This window comes from Amaranthus tricolor, chromosome 17 (assembly GCF_026212465.1).
Source record: "Amaranthus tricolor cultivar Red isolate AtriRed21 chromosome 17, ASM2621246v1, whole genome shotgun sequence".
Lineage (NCBI taxonomy): Eukaryota > Viridiplantae > Streptophyta > Magnoliopsida > Caryophyllales > Amaranthaceae > Amaranthus > Amaranthus tricolor.
This window is the reverse complement of record NC_080063.1, coordinates 7,113,899-7,131,759: the sequence shown is the minus strand read 5'-3', so window position 1 is coordinate 7,131,759 and position 17,861 is coordinate 7,113,899. Positions and strand designations below refer to the sequence as shown.

Sequence of the window (17,861 nt, the reverse complement as noted above, 5' to 3'; positions counted from 1 at the left end):
CGGTTTGAGGGCTTTGTTCGTAGAATAACATGTTTTTTATATCTCTATAATGGCGAGACAGTGTAAATTGCTCAAAATAGGTGGCCAGTTACTGATTGAGATCAGCCACTTCGTCAGAAGCTTCTACGGTTACAGCAGTTTACAGCTTGATTTCGCCAAGTTACTTTGTAACTGATGTTATGTCAGTTTTGAGTCATGTGACATGTACTTCAAGGTTAATTTAGACACTATACATTGAGTGGGGTGCTGTGTTCTTTTGATATTTTGCAGAAATTATATAAGTAGGGTGGATTTGAAGGAACGATAATATAATATAAGAAAGATGAAGGAAGAGATTAGAATAAGATTATCAATTAGTATATGATATTTTTTTTCATCTTCAATCTTATTCACATTACTTTCCACTATCTTATTCTTCTCTATCCTTTATTATTTTTCAATATCATTGATCATCCTCCTTACTGTACTCCGTCCCGACCATTTACTTCATATTTATTTGCTTTTGATACAAAAATTAAAATATTAGGTATAGTGGATTATATTAGTGGAATGTCTAGTAATAAATGAAGAATATAGAGAGTGAAAGTGGGAGAATTCATATCCGACAATAAAAATGAGGCATATTTATGGAGACATACTAAAATGGAAAATAGGACATTAAATAGAACAAAAGAGTATTTCTTACTTGTTTGGAGAGCAAGTCTTGGACTTTTGAGTTAGCGTTATTCTACCTTGTTTGGGGCTATATAAAGACCTTAAATTAGATTACAAGATGTGTAGAGGCTAATAGGGAAAGGGGTTTCGAAAACCTAAAGTGTTTTGTATTAGTGAGTGGGTGTAATCTCCATTAAAGGTGAGATCTTAGAGCTAAAAAGGTTGTTCTTAAGGTGTGTGAGGGTTGTGTCATATATGTAACATTATTAATAAATTAAATGCATTTTTGTTTGAGGACGAGGTATCCAAGATACCTTGTACATCATCTTTGTGTTCTTGCTCTTGTTTTTTTTGTTGTTCTTTAGTATATTTTCTGTTTATCTATTGGCTTTCATTTTATTCTTCTTTATAGGGAGATCCTTAGCCTTTCTTTTCAACAACTATGAATTTTAGTCTTTTTTCGCCATTTACTACCATTATTATTTTTAAGCCAATTATTCCATGTCGATGGATTTTGTTCCATTCTCTAATTTTCATACTAATCAAACTTAACCCTGTTCGACTTACGTAATATAACTACCTAGCTAATTACTTTTTCCATATTGTGTTTCTTGCTATATTTCTGATGTGCACATGAAATAAAAATAGAGAATTGTATTGAGAAAAAGACTATAATAACCCCAATGAGTATTATAGAGTGGCAGAATTATAACCTAATACAAATCGAAAAATTTAAAACATATAAGCAAAAAAATATAAAAAATCCAATAATAATCAATTTTTGAAAGTATTTCCCAAAGTAAGCAGTTTTTATACGAAGTTGTGGTCAGGATAAGTTCGCTGTTAATAACAGCAGGCGAATAAGTCAAGAAATCAATGGGCCGTTGTTATTAACAGTAGACAATTACTTTAATGAAATTTCACCAGTCAGCATTCGCCCGTTGTTATTAACAGCGGCCCATTAGTTGTCTGACTTCCACTTTATATATATATACAAAACGTCCCAACGTCCCTAATAAGTTTTCATTCCTCATCTACCCTATCTAATTGTGATGTCCTAGTTCGCCTCTTACGATAGTAAGAGGCTGTGGTGTGACGCTCTGGCAAAGGGGATGATTGGTATTACACAACAGGTGCCTGTGATGATCCCGCATCGTCATGTGGATATGAGGATACATCTAGCTCATATAAATGCGTCGGTGGGGATGCACTCGGCTCCTCACCTGTCTGTTGAGCAGCAGGCTCCTCAATATCAGTAATGAAGTTCTCAAACTTAGAACCCCGAAGAATAGTTTGTGCCATCTCCTTGACGAGGACCTCTTGACTTGTGCGGATCATAGAAGCCACTCCTTGTGCCTTTAACAAGAATAAATAAATGTTTGTAATTATTGTATAATTAAAACGAATTATAAATATTTAATTTCATAAAGCCAATAGTACTTACGAATGCAATCATCATAGGTGCAGCGGGTGCATACTGGGCTGCAGCAACAACATGTCATGGAGCCATCCAACGACGAGTGATCGATAAGAACTAGGGTAGATAATCAGGCGCCGTAGGGACACTATTTTCCTGGTCGATCGAAATACTTTATCGTAAGTACTCCTGCCTTTGGTCTCATAGCGCGATGTGGCGCGCATTGATGTCGCCAATCCTTCGGCACTGGACCCATTCTGTTGGATTGATGAAGATGAGCATCCGTGTTGCATTTCGGAGGAATGCCCCGTACCATACCATACTGGCGCACTCAGGTAGGTTTAGCTTAACAATGTCGAAGCATATTAGTGGTACAACGCTCCTCCAAGTGCCCGTCAACATACCCGAATGCTCAGGCAATGCAGCGTATACCGTAGCAGGGTATGAATCTCAAGAAAACTTTACAAATAACATTAATTAATTCATTAGAAAACAAATTCAAATCTTAACAAAGTGTAAGGAGAGAATTGGATACCCGATCAGCTCTATGCAGATCTAACTTATCGCGGTAAAAGCCCACACCTTTAGACGTGTGTGTCCGCGTACGCTTGTCAAACAACCATCTTGTTCCCCATGGAACATCTTCAATTGGCTCTTGGGGATGAGCAACAACACCAAGACCAACAGGCCGTAACGGTTGGCAACGTGTATATGTTTTCAAGCCCAAAACTGTTCACATATAAAGTAAAAAGTTAGAATAATAATCAATTATTTGACTTTAAGTAATTCAACGTGATTACTTGAAGAAGTACTAGTGGTCCAAAAATTTCCTTCACGTTCTTTTTTGATGCACGCTATAGGCTTCTATATAAGTACGCCAGTGCCCCAGATCCCAACTATATGATTCAATGCGTTCCCAGAGCTGAGCCAATAGGGTGACATACAACATCTGGATCTCGTCACTGCTCTTGTCGGCGAAAAAAACGGCCAATCAAGTCGAATAGGTACGCCTTAGCATGCCTCTCAATAGTCACCTCATCCGCATCAACGGGAAGCTCACGGAAAGTTTCAATCAGCCGTGTGACCCTTAAAGCACTACCTCGACTACCTAGAGGGCGTTGTCCGAATACCCGCTCAACTTTGTCTTGCCAGCTATGAAGTTGGCTACCAACTGTGAAAACGGCATGTCCCTCAAAGGGAAGTCGTGACGGTACAACGATGTCCAATAGGGTAATCGTTGCCTCACCTAGTGGGAGATGGAAAGTATGTGTCTCTTGGCGCCATCTCTCAACCAACACCGTGATCATAGCTCGATCAACACGACCATATGCGACTTGATAATAATCGTATAGCCTAGCTCAACGAAGATATGGGATAATACGATCATCAATCTCCCATGGTGCTGAGTCGAGATGCTTACAGTACAGTGTATCAGTGTCTGAAACCTGGGCATCCCATAATAATGTGCTCCTATGGTCTTCTTGCAACGTGAGGATGTTAGGGTCACTAGGGCCGGGAGCTGTTGGATCCATGTCAATCTACAAAGCAATGATAACAACCTAAATTGATCCTGTGATAGGACTTATTTACTATACTTAACTAATGTCATCTCGATCTATCATGAATCATCAATCCCTAGAACCAACACCTAGATCATAGTATACACAAACTATACTTAACTTATTTACTATACTTAACCAACACCAAGATCATAGTATACACAAACAAAGTATAACCAACAAAGCAACAAAGTATAACCAATAAAGTTAGATTTAGGTGTATTCGTACTTGGTTGAAATCTCTAGATTTAGGTGTGCTCAAGTTAGATTTGGCACAGGATTAGATTAACTCTAGTCTCTACGCACAGTTATTTGAAGATAGCCAAGCAATACTCCAAATGTTCTAAACATTGTGTTATCGACCAAACAAAAGCAACAAAGTCGAAAATAACAAAATAGCAGTATATCATAGGTGATTTGAGAACTTTACAATACAATGTATACTGTAAGAATTCAAGAAATGAAATGCTTAGCCTACAATACAGCAGCATATACACAAACTGGATGTAGCCTACAATACAGTGTATATTGTAAGAATTCAAGAAATCAAATGTTTAACAAACAGCAATATAACCAACAAGCAGAAGTATATTATGGTCTTTGCCCTAAAAGATTCACCAAAAAAGTTTCATCCTTTACCCTAAAATGTCGAAAATAACAAAATAAAAAAGAAAAAGTTATACCTTTACGCAATCCAAGTTTATCCTAGATCAATTAAAAGGTCTCCAATTGAAAGAAGATGGTTGAGAGCTTTGAGGGTTTTTAATGGAGGGAATGGAGATTTTGAAGTTATGAAATTTGGGGAAAATGAAATGAGAAAGATAACAGCAACCTATTGATTTTTTGACTTATTCGCCCGCCGTTATTAACAGCGAACTTATCCTGACCACAGCTTCGTATAAAAACTACTTACTTTGGAAAATACTTTCAAAAATTGATTATTATTGGATTTTTTATATTTTTTTGCTTATATGTTTCAAATTTTCATACAAATCTCCCTCTATCTAAACAATTCCTAATGTACAAATCATTGAAAGTTCACTCACAAATTAGGGTTTATGCATAAAAAAAGAGGCTTAATGATTTAATCTAAAATTTAGGATTTGTCCAAATGAATATATTATTTACTCATCACAAATGAAAGAAAAAATTAATTCTAAGAAATTGAGTACAAAATTTTGATAGAAGTCCAATATTTCGAAAAGACCCAAGAGAATACCAATCACAAGAGATGTAATCATAAATAACCAAGAAAAAACACTCAATAATTACTTCTATTTCAAATAAAGAATAAAGACATCTAAATTGAAGATTTAAACACAGAAATCAACTAGGTCCAAATCACAAAATGATTTGAGTTAATTAAATAAATTAGTACACATTAACTTAACTTTTACTTTAATATTCTTGAGCAAGAGTCTCACTAGTTGTAACCTTCATATCTTTTTTGATAAGGACAAAATATGTCATCATCCAACCCTACCCACATCCTGATTAATGACCAGAACATACAAGGTATGATGATGATGACTGCTTCTGTGTTTTCTAAATGAAAAATCACAAAACAAGGTACATCTAAATCGCCATTGAAAACCTTAAAACTTAACAACACACCAAAGCAAAAGTCTAGGGTAGAAATTATCATTGAGCAATTTCATTTAGTATATCATTATTAACAAAGGATTTTGCATATTTGCATACTCCAAACAGTGCATAATTGAAAGTCTTCCTAGATGCAACAATGCTTCCAGCTGGTTCTTTCGTCTTAAGCTTATTTTCTTATTTTATTTGCACATGTTTAGCATATCTTCTACCTTTATCCAGCCAACGCATAATTGAAAGCTTTCCAATGTGGGTTCAATTTACATTCTAAACTCCAATATATTAACAAAGGGGCCCTACAATCGGAAACACTTTTATCTTCCTTGCATATTGTATCTATAATCGGCGTAGGAGCATGTGGCGCCTGCTCCGCTTGGCCATCACAAAAACAAGGATATCTAAAGCTTGGCCATGGCTGATGCAGGTAAATTCGACCTCGCAGGAAGCTTGAGATCCATCCATGCTTCATCATTTACTTTGGAGAAATAATGATTCACCATATTATCACTGACCAGATCCAATCGAGAAGGTTTCCACTAAAACAGCAAAACCAACAGTATCCAGATCATCAAGTCAAAATAAAAGGGATAAATAGCGTAAGTTGAGATCAACAAACAGTCTGTTCATCCAGTTGGAAAATCAAGTACAAAATTACCTTGGGCTTTTTGTCTTTGTCAACCAAGATTGCCCGGCAACCCTGTTTTAAGCAAGAGTTTCAGCACCATAAAAAGAATACATTCATGACAGAAAAGTAACTAATTAAGCCTTTCACAACCTCAATGAAGTCTCTGCTGACTTCTCCTTTCAGTACATGGCAAACCATCCTATACTCCCGGACAAGACATTGACCAACTCCTTGAAGTCTGCCTTCTCTGATCTGAAATGATCCCATTTGAAAATGGTAATGTATTAGAATATAATTTATAATATACTTGAACAGTAATTACTCAATTCAAAATGTAGGCGTCACGAGGTTCAAACATTCTCAAAAGTCAAAAATCAACTAACTAAAAAAACTCAGCGGCAACAATTTAAGAGATGAAGAAACTTGTAGTAATTTAGCAATGTGTACACCTATCGGTTGGACAGCTATTATTTTAAATGTAGATTCCATCCAACTGGGGCTAAACAAACGTTGGTCTAACCGCAACCCAAATCGGATCAACCGTAGTTTTAGTATTTGGTATGGTCAACGGTCTACGGTTTGGTCCCTTTTTTTTAAATACGGTTTCTGGCCTGGTCCCTATTTTTATTTATTAGACCTAATCAGATCGGAAATCGTTGTTTTTATAATAGGTCGCTTCCTAGATATTTCGAGATGTAGTTTTTTTATGGTCATATATACTTGAATTATGGTGATGCAATCAACAAATAACGAATTCTTATATTTGGTGATTGTAGGTGTGAAATATTTGCATAAACAAATATATCTATTTAGAAAAAAGTTTAAAAGCAAAAATCTGCAGACCAGACTGTTCCGGTCTAAAAAAAATTTCAGACCAAAATTTTTGGTCACATATGATATAGTGTCAAACTAGATCAAATCGGACTAGGTACACCCCTTAATCCAACATTCAAACTTCCCAATGATAGCAGTATAACAGTAATCTAAATTCTAGTTGGAATGCGATTTGAATTCTTTTATTTATATTCTCTAGTTACTGCCAGCTGTTTGAAATACCAAGTACATCACAAGTTCTCACATGGTTTCACTATTCAGTCCATAGTGAAAAAAATATGCAGTTTCAGTTGTAACGGTTCTCACAGTAAATGCAAAGGGTTTCGTGATCAATATGATCTACATTTCGGTCGCGATAAGCTCAAAAAAATCTTTACAATACGGTCGTGATTTGGTGATGCGAACGACATCATGCACTACAATTCAGTCAATATAATTATTAATTATCCAGCCTTCAATGAAAAGGAGGTCCAATTTCAAAACAAATCACTTGTTCCTCTCTTGCCGACTAATAAAGTGTTTTTTGTCTCCTCTGCAACTTTCCTCATCTAACCTATCCTACCTTCAGGTTACGCAACTCAAAAAAACATTATTTTTTTTGATATAGAGCCTTGCACAATGTCGTCCTTACTCTCGTCCGTTCCAAGGCTTTTGCATGTTTTCGAGCTCTAGCTGAATTTCTGAAGATAAATATTCTAGCATATTCTAGTGGCAGTAAAGGAACCCATGAAGAGGTTCAAAAGGACTTCAGGCCTTTATTTTCAAAAGTGAAATTTTGGGGACTCGGTTAATCAACAAAAATAAAAAGGATAAATAAAAGTAAAATATATATCTTAAATCATTAATATTTTCCATCTATCACAATAGACCTTTTAATCAGTGTACCAACAGTAATAGCCATAGAGCAAAAGGTTTTAGCGGTTAGCGATTGCAGTAACGACAGTTACAGAAGAGATGCGGTGATCACGACACCACATATCAGTCGAAAGCTTGGGATATGCCTTGAAATTGGCCACAAAGCGGTTTTTATACACCGCTACAATGCGGGAAAGATCGTTTTTTTTTTCAAACATTTACAACACATGCGAAGAGATGCGAAGCGGCATTATTTTTATACTATAGTAACTCGCACATCCACTTTTTTTCTTACTTTTAGTAACTATTTACTCTATAAACCCAATATCTACATTGTTCTTCAACAACTAAAAAATACTCCCTCCGTTCCTTAAAGAAGTTCCCACTTTCCATTTTGGGTGTTTCAATTGTTGTTCTCATAAGGAATCTTCCATTTATATCACAAATTTTGGACAAAAATAACCTTACCCATCTTCATTTTAATATTTTAATAATGATTATGGTCTCCACATATTTTCCACTAACTCCATTTTAATATTTTTATATTCCTTATGGTCCCCACATGTTTCTCACTAACTTTATAAAAACATTTTTTAATTAGTTGTGGTCCCCATATTTCTTCCACTAACTTTCTTTTAATATTTTCTTAATATTTGTGGTCCCCACTTTTCTTCCATCAAATTTATTATTCAATAAAATAATATATCTACTAACTAAAAGATTATATTTTTCTTAATTCACGTGAACATTCCTTACGGGAACTTCATTAAGGAACGGAGGGAGTATAAAAACAAGAAAACACACCCACACTGATTATACAAGTCGCAATTTTACTTTTTCATAAGCTTTGAGGACCATAAATGTTTTTAATTATGCATGATTAAGAGTAAAATTGAATCTTGAAGATAATAATTAAGATGAATCTAATCGGATCTCATATGATGGTAAATTGATACATTTGAGTAAAACATTCAAGACAAATGGTTTCCAAAAAAATCAAAGAGTCAACTATTTATATCTGGAAGAAGCACAATTAACCCAAGATAAACATACCGATCTAAGAGCAATTTTCAAACTTGTCGGAGATGCCTTCTTCATTGATTCTATTGCTGCAGAAATCCAATCATCATTTCTCTCGGCATTTTCCTTCTCCTGCCAAACAAATTCCTCACTATAAATATGTGCATTACTAAAAACTGTAAAACTTGAAAGGCAAACATCAAGACCGCCAAAAAGACTTCATTAAATATCATCTTGTGATTAGAGAAAAAGATTATTAAATATGATGAACGTATCTTTTGAAAAAGAACTTACAAGAGCAGATAATATTTCTTCGACAGTTCTACATGCGAAGCACTTTTCAATGATATTCAACCTAAATACACAAACAAATACAAGTGAGGTAAAAAAACCCTGGACTAGGAAGTCCGAATAAATATTTATTCACCTCTTTTAATTTCAACATGATGTCATATGTTTTTGGCCTACATCAAGAACAAAATGTACACAATTTAAACTTTTTCATGAGGGGTTTACTATTATTCTTGACATGCAGTACCTTTATCTCCTTGTGTTTCTTGATGATTACCGATCCATGGCATCTTATTAATTTTTGAGTTGATTACTAAATTTGTTGAATTACAAAGTGGAACCTAAAAGAAAGGAATGGCGAATGCTAAAATTTATAGTGATAGAGTCATCAAAGAAATTGATTGGACAAGTGACGAGGATGCAACCAACTAGAACGAAGATGAAGAGTTTGAACAACATTCATGTGGTTAAGGGTATTCTAGAAGTAGTAACGGGTTGTATGGTAGTGAAAAGAAAATAATGCGGTGGAATGAGGAATTAAAGGTCGCAATTAACAAAAAGAAAAATTGTTATTTAGCTTTAAGAGAACAATACAAAATACAAGGAAGCCAAAAACACAACAAATCAAACACTACGTGAAGCAGAATTATAAAAACAGGAAGAGATCTACAATATGTTGGGCTGGAGAGAAGGGGACAAAGAACTATATAGGAAGGTCGAAAGGAAACAAGCAGTTAGGTAGGATCTTAATAAGTTGAAGTGTGTCAAAAAAAACAACTGAACATTCCTGTTCAAGAATAAGAAATCAAGATGGAAGGACAACGCTAAACTTGAGATGTGGAGGCAACAACATTTCATTACCTCAATGACAATAAGTGGCTCCCACCAAAGATGGGGTTTGGGAGGGTGGAATGTACGCAACCTTATCCTTGTTAATGATAAAACTAACAAAGAGGTTGTTTCTTAGCATATGTCATGTGCAACTTCACATAAATAAGAAGTGCACTGCACATGATTTAATGAGCCATATTACTTTAGTCAATTATAATCCAAAACCAAAAAACTATAAATCTTTGGCCCCATCGAAATAATAGACATATTAAACAACTATTTCCAAGTATATGCTTCAAGTACTTTGATCCAATGTTTCACAAGAATCAAGATGTTGATCAAGATGTTAAGCATAGGATTCACCGGTTGGTCAAATGGAGAGTTACGACCATGCAATTGAGGTATTCCACTAAGGTTAAAGAGAGAAAACCGATTATGTTGGTTTGATCATGTGCAAAGAATATGGGTCTCTCTTCATCTTTTTGACAGTTCAAACTTATCTATCTCATCTCCTCCTCGACTCTTCAAAAATTCAACCACTCACAGCATGCATACTATTGAAATGAACTTGACTCAAATCAAGAAAAATGGAATGGGTCATGTTCCTCACCGTTGCGGTACATATTTTGTCCCACATTTCAGAGCGAAGTTATAGGAACATAATACGGTTTCTGGAGTAGATGGATTAATAATTGTCAAAAAAAAAAGATACTGTTGAAATAAACATTGTGATGCTTATGAAAGGAAAGTGCGCCAATTGTTTTGGGATAAAGGGAATATTAATTAACAAGTTAAAAAAGTAAAGGTCAGAGATGTGGCTCAACAAGTAGAATTCAAGTGTTTAGTGATGAAAAATGGATGAAGTAGCTTTCAAGACAGATTTGCTGGATAAAGCTGATCACACAATTACATCGAAAATATATGCACCCTTAGCAATGCACAGAATTCAAGAAAATAAAACAATAGACTTGTAGATGAAAAGCACAAATCTTACTTTCGATAAGCACTCTTCTCTTTCAAAACAGGTTGTTCAGCATATTTATCAAAAAGTTTATCAATATTCAATAAATCATCCAAGTTTGCCTTGCAAAGTTCTTCCTCTAGAAGAGACAATTTCTGTAAAATGAGGAACTAGATAAGTTAATTACCTTACCTTATCAAACAGAAGGATCATGTTCATGCAATTTGAAAGCAAATTTCATCATCAGGTTATTTTTGCTCTGAAGCTGTATAATGGTATGCTTTTAAAATCTCACAGCATTTCCCATTTAAAAGGCAAACCAATGAATAATTTACTAAGTAAACAGACAAGATATGTAGAGCTCAAGCATCAAAAGTTACACTTCGTAAGAAAACTGTAGTATTAAGCTCTTCTAAAGGGGAGTCAAAGTAAGTATTGACATAGGATTGGTCATTGTGTTCCTCAAGATATTAAACTAAATTCTCCACTGACAATGAGGTTTCTCTGCTTAGACTCTACATATATAAGAAAATAAGGTAGTTCCAAAAACACCATTTCAAGCACGTGATCCATGACACATAGAAAAGCGCCTCTTCAACAATTTGGCTCAAAAAAGAAGGCGCAGGAGTCCAATGGAGAAAATACTTGCAACGTCTCTTTATAGTACAATACAAGTTACTAAGTGCATCTGCAGAGCTAATTCCAGGATGTGCAAAAGTAATAGAGAGAGATATATATAGTACAGATACAAATTATAAAGTGCATCTGTAGAGCTAATTTCAGGCAGAGAGAGAGAGAGAGAGAGAGAATTTATGAGTCTAGCTTAAGGGATTAGTTATCTATAGATCAGGTAGTCAGCTTGCTTGTGCTCATGGATATTCTTTGTTTACAGCTGCAGCTAGAGTGGGGACTCACTGATCAAAAAAACAATTGTCCTTTTGAAAGCCTAAAACTGAAGTTCTATGCATTTCCTGCTTGATTGATGTGAGCGCCTTCCTTTGAATGGGACCTTTCCGGGTAGGCATCACGGGATACTAAGTTTCCAACAATTTTGAAGCTTCATGGCAACTGCTTCACCACTCTTTGTCTAGTATATTGTATATATTAACGAATTTAGAGTTTTTTGCAATCTAACCTTGTAAAAATAAAAGTTACTTTTTATTGATCTTTGATAACAATTATCTGTTGCAACTTCACATAAATAAAAACCATATTACATCGCTTATACATCGAAATTGTAGAACTATAAATACTATGTTTACAATTTTAAATTACAACCAGACATCTTTGCTAAAATCAGGCTCGTCACATGCTTTAAATTGATGACAATCTCAAAAGTATTCATATTGCACTGTTCTCTACAATCTAAACAATTAAAAGAAAGTAGCCGAAGATGATGACAGTGGATAGAGCAATTTCATAGTGTAGGAACTCAATTCTTAAACCTAAGCATACGTGTTTCACGATTAGTCCCCATGTTCATGATAAACTCCACGTTAGAAATATTTGGCTGTCCATTAAAATTTTCCATAAAATATCTATTTGAATATCATTTCCTCCTATCATTTGTAGCATAATCTTACCCTTTATATTCCAATAATTAATCTTACTTCCTTTTTCCCTTTATCCACATTCAGCTTTTTTATGCATTATTAATAAAAATTAGAGATTGATGTACTAGCCCAAGTGGCAAGATTATTATGGTTGATGGAAAGAAGCATCATTTTCTTGTATTAGCATTGTAGGAAAAAAATCAAGGATGTTCTCGGCCGATGTTTGAGGGGTACGACAACACATCACCACTTTATCTCGTCACAGTGACCATTACCACATTCACGGCCTAAATCACTTTTTGCACTATGATTAGTTCTGCACACATGTACATTATCTCGCATCGTGAAACTAGCTTGTATCTTCAGCATTCCTTGTTTTTCTTGTTCATATTTTTAGGTATAATTCATAGTAATTATGTATTTATTTAAGTCTTTCTTTAATATACTAATGTTTGAAGTTTCTAAAAGGTGTTGTGTCCAACAAGCATCCCACAATTGTATAATTGTATTTTTGCTAGTGCGATGATCTCAAAATACGTATCTCAAACAGCACAGGAGGTGATTAAGGGGGGAAAATCCACTGTAATCAATTTTTTGCAAAAACACCCAAATACATCATGTGTTCATCATCAACACTACTAACACTAACAATATGGTCTGCTACATGAACCAAAACAAAATGGCACGAATACCAAAAAATCAAGCCCAATACCTAAATACGAAAAAAATCTGTCGAGAGATTCATAAATGGAAACATGATTCTCTAAGATTACAATAAGCTCTAGAACTTAGGGTGTCATGCAACATTTCAGGATCATACATTAAGTGTCACGCAACTCTACCCTTGTTAATGATAAAACTAACAAAGAGGTCATTTCCGATTGACTCTTGATAGCAAACACCATGTTCAACTTCACATAAATAAGAAGCGGACATTATTTAATGAGCCATTTTACTTTCATATATTATAATCCAAAGCCAAAAAGCAATAAATCTTTAGCCTCATTTTACTTGGATTCCAAAAGAATGAGTTTAAAAAATGTTGAAAATGAGTATAAAATCATTATATAAGAAGTACCGTGGAGGGAACAAAATGAGTTGCTAGGCCACATGCAAGCATTTCTGGACCATCCAGCCTAGTTCCAGTGAGACCAACATATTCCCCTAAAGTAACATCAAAAGTGAGTGAATGCGCTTGAATTTGTCAAGACAAAAACTTTATGCAAGTTTGAAGAATGAAAATATGAAATGAGAAAGAAGTAAATACAATCCAACAATCCCTACACAAAATAAAAGAAATACCATGAATAAAAAATGCACACTCGAGCTAGAAAATAAAAAGATAAGCAAGGAAACATAAGCAATGAGAATGGAAAAATGGATACAAAGAATGTATGTTGTATGTCTTGAGGATCGTATAGAAAGCAACCACAATTTCATGTGTGGAAATTATTGCAAGTCCACAAAAAAATAATAGTGCAATAATGCCACAACAGTGCCAAAGCCTTAATCCTAACATGGTCTGCTACATAAAGTCATGAACCAAAACAAATTAAAATAAGGTAATGATGGTGTTGATAGCATGGTTGCTCAAGTTATAAGTGATAATCACATATGAAATAGAGAATGCTTACCAAAAAATCCCGGTAACCTTGACAAGAAATAGGAGGAACCCACATCTGGAAAGAGTCCTAAAGCTGTTTCAGGCATTGCAAAAACCTGCAGAAAGTCTACTTTAGAGAGGAATAATTTTTAGCAATCGAAATTACAGTACAATAATCATATATAATTGTTTTGATTCATACATATGTTGCATTTTACATCTTAAAGAGTGAAGGGGAGGGGAAGTAAATGAAAAATACAGATTCGACATAAAGGAAAAATCCAAACCAAGATATCTAACAGAATAGAATTGAGTTGCACATGCAGGCCCAATTATGGTCATGGATAAAGAAATTGTATAATTGGTTCAATGTTCTGACTTAGGCAAGGTGCTCTTGGAACTTCCATCACATTGCCTCAAAGCCACTAAATGGCAACACCCTCCACCCTTATAGAAAGAATACATTATACATCTGCACTCACACATTTCATGGTTTGGAATTTTCCTTTATGTTAGTTCTACCATGAATTAAGAACTGATGCATGGGTTAAATAGTAAACAAATAAACCAGACCAAGGAGTCCAACATACGGTTTTCTCAGTTACGATACGAAATCTACCATGAAGAGATGCACCAGCTCCACCTCCCATGACAATGCCATTAAGAATAGAAACCTTAGATAATGTTTGTACACAAAGTCACCAACAAATTATGAGATTGGTTAATTAACTGAATTAGAGAAAAACCAAAGTAGACAAATGATTTTGGAATATTTTCTTCGTAAAAGTAGACCTGGGGTTTTCTGTATGTCGCCATGATATAATTTAAGATGAACTCTTTTTCAAAGAAGTTTGCACCTAATCTCCAATTACCTGCATCCGGCCATTAAAAGATCTACTCAGTCCTTGCAACTTATTAAGCTACATACACATACTTTTTAGACTATTACTACTTCATATTCTCTAGTATCAGAAGTGTTAATTAGATCTGAAGAAAATTAGAAAGTAAATCAGCAAAATGAATTGAAAGTCACTACAATAAATACCCTTCCCCCCCTGAAAAGTAATACACAAAGTTTAGACAGGACACATTTGCAGAAAACAACAATAATAGAACGTGAAAATACTTTGTTGACTTCTATAATCAGTGTCAAGGATTACAGTTCTGTAACAACAAATATTTTCTCTGTTCACCACTTTTTGGGACAAAGAGAATATGTGTTTTGGGCAGAGAATTAAACCTAAAATAGAAAACTAATGTGGAACAACCAACCTTCACGAATATCATGAACCACAGCAGCAACATCACCTCCAGCAGAAAATGCTTTTCCATTTCCCTGACAAGGAAAATGAAACAGAACACAAATATCACATCAGATACTCTTATGTTAAAATTCAAAGCACATTCGAACCAGCCTCAAGGATATATCACCTTTAAGAATGTGTTGCCCTTAAAATTCCAATAACAATGTCAAAGCACTAATCCAAACAATATGGGGTCGACTACGTGAACCAAAACAAAATAACGTGAGAAATTGTTGCTAACAAATATACTTTTCGTCGCAGATGATCCATCAATTAGAAAAAAAAAGACTATGGCTTTAATTAAACAACCGATGATCTATATATTTCCCAACACTATGCCATCCACAACTAGATATTGCTTAATGCTTAGATCAAATTAGAACACGGAAAAAGCTTTCCCAACCACAAGTCCAATAAAAGTTCTAATCATCAATTTTAACGCCCACGAACAATATATGATTGAATACCTTTAAAAGAATTAACTTCACATTAGGATCCTCCTCATAAGCTAGAAACAATTCCAAAAGCCGAGAAATCTGCATGGAACAAATGTAAATGAAAATTTGTAAGAGCTTTTCCTGGTGCCCCCTTCCCGTTCAAGCATTTTACTTAAAAAAATTCTCTTAAGTAGGAAAGCAAGCCGTATCAATTCCCTCAAGAGTGTAGTGTTCGTTCTAGCACATAGGGGCGGTTGTACAACCAATTTGAGCTACATCATGATAAAAGCCTCCACTTTGAGTGCTTGTTTGAGCGATGGACGCTCATTCAAGCAAACTTTGAGCATGACATTTACGGATTACGACTTTAACCCCTTTTGACAAATGCATATATACCTTTAGTTTTCTCTCTCCAGGGGCAGGGGTAAGTATCCAAAGTTTAATTTTGATTTCGTTTGTAAGAAACACCTTTTTTTCACTCATTTAAAGCTCTTGTATTTAAGTGTTCGGATAAAATAGTGCACAAGAAAAAAAATTCATTAGGAGTGCTTGGCAATCATCTCTTGAAGATTCTAGCAATATATTTCAAGTACTAAGTAGTATTTTACAATTAATTTGAAGAATCTTTAATATAATTTATGTTTCTTTCATTGATTTTAGTTTTAGTTTCAAATCCTTATTTTTATCCTTTCAAGTTACTTTTATTTCTCGATCTTGACTTTTGATTAGTTGTGGGGTTAGTTTATTAAGTGAAAACTCATTATCAAAAATTTGTTATTTTTAGTATTCACATTTTTAATACAGTTCAATGTTAAATACCTAAGAGTGTAAATCTAACTATGTCATGTTTTCATTCTAGTTAAGCATTTTTAGCTATTTTTTTGCTTTTCTAACGAGTGGTGTGTAGTCTTCTTCTGGAGTTTCAAGTGTAAACATAAAGGGATTTAATTGGGAGCTAATTTTGTGCTTAAGGAGTTGCCTGGTTAAGTGTAGAATAAACCATCTTACACGCTTGGTTGATGAGTGGGCATTGGTTATCCCAAGAAGGAACGATGATGCTCATTTTCTCCATTGATTATGATTGTCAGGAAGCAACTCAACCAAAAGCTTAAGTGGTTGAGGCCCTGATTATACTTTAACACGCCCCTCACACAAGAGCCTTTGGGCTAGAAGTATGGATGCGAGACATGCTCTCCTCATACATACCATGTTATATACTTTAACAACGTTTGATTTTATATATTTTATCAGTGTGTTACTTTAGTTATCAATTGCATGTTAATAGTTGGGAAGCCATGCGGAAACCATTAAGAGCCTTAGGCTAGCCCAAAAAGGTGTGTCTTAAATGAAGTTCTTTGCAGCTTTGCATGCTTTTGTTTTTGCAAGATTATATGCTAAGCATTATCAGTCGATTGCTGATTTTAGTTGATTTTAAGGTCAAGAAGCCTACATTCATAGACTAAACCCAGTGAACCCAAATCACCAACACCATTATGCATATAAATTAGCGAAAGCACCTATTTCGCAAGATCATAAAAGTCGAAAGAATAAAAAAAATTATGCAGTGGTGAATGATGACTAATCACAGTTACTTACCATTCGATCAGAAAGTGCATTCAGTTGCTTGGGCCGGTTCAGAACAAGTACTCTCACATATTGTTTATTCTGTACCAAAACCTACAAAGAAAAACGAATTAACACGAATTAAAATGCTAAAAATTATGGCAAAACGGATGATAGCAATAATTCCATATTTTTACAAAGTTTTCATGAATCTTAATTTTGAGGAATACCTACCTGGTCAAACTCAGAGCCCGCGGTATTATGAAACGCCATGATTGATCTTGCGATGAATATTCAAGCTCTGGAATTGCGAAAGATTAATCAATTTCTCGAAAAAGCATCATAAGGCTTGATCAAATTGAGACTAAAATGGTGGAACTAATGAAAGCATCAATCAATTTAGAGAAGCAAATCAAGTCATAGCTACCTGATCAAACAGTTTTCGCTGCTTTTATTGAGCTCGAAAATGGTAGTTTTCACTTTTGAGCTAGAGATATCCGTCCAACACGATTATTCTTAAGATGGAAAATAGCCTAATAGAAGAGATTATTATGTGTTCATTGGTTTTTTCAAGGCAATTAACAAAAAAAAAAATTATTATTGACTTTTCTTAGTTGATTGTAAAATCTTAAATATAAATAGTATACATTTTTTTGTAAAATATTCAAATGACTTGAGATGTGAAATTTTGATTTACGCTGGTGGTTATATGGATTAATTATCAATAATCTTAAATTTAACATTAACATTAT

The 17,861-nt window shown here is 34.5% G+C and overlaps 1 protein-coding gene across 1 annotated transcript; it reads right to left on the bottom strand.

Moving 5' to 3' along the window:
- Positions 1–5,274: 5,274 nt before the first annotated feature.
- LOC130804466 (3-hydroxyisobutyryl-CoA hydrolase 1-like) lies at positions 5,275–17,687 on the bottom strand. Its single transcript, XM_057668905.1, has 15 exons — positions 17,537–17,687; positions 17,344–17,410; positions 17,143–17,223; positions 15,577–15,645; positions 15,078–15,141; positions 14,598–14,677; positions 14,396–14,479; positions 13,837–13,921; positions 13,281–13,366; positions 10,683–10,804; positions 8,861–8,921; positions 8,600–8,698; positions 6,008–6,109; positions 5,888–5,929; positions 5,275–5,768 (listed from the first exon to the last, which is right to left on the bottom strand). Exons 2-15 carry the CDS (start codon positions 17,380–17,382, stop codon positions 5,631–5,633), a joined length of 1,152 nt encoding a protein of 383 aa, XP_057524888.1. The 5' UTR covers positions 17,383–17,410; positions 17,537–17,687; the 3' UTR covers positions 5,275–5,630.
- Positions 17,688–17,861: the final 174 nt, after the last annotated feature.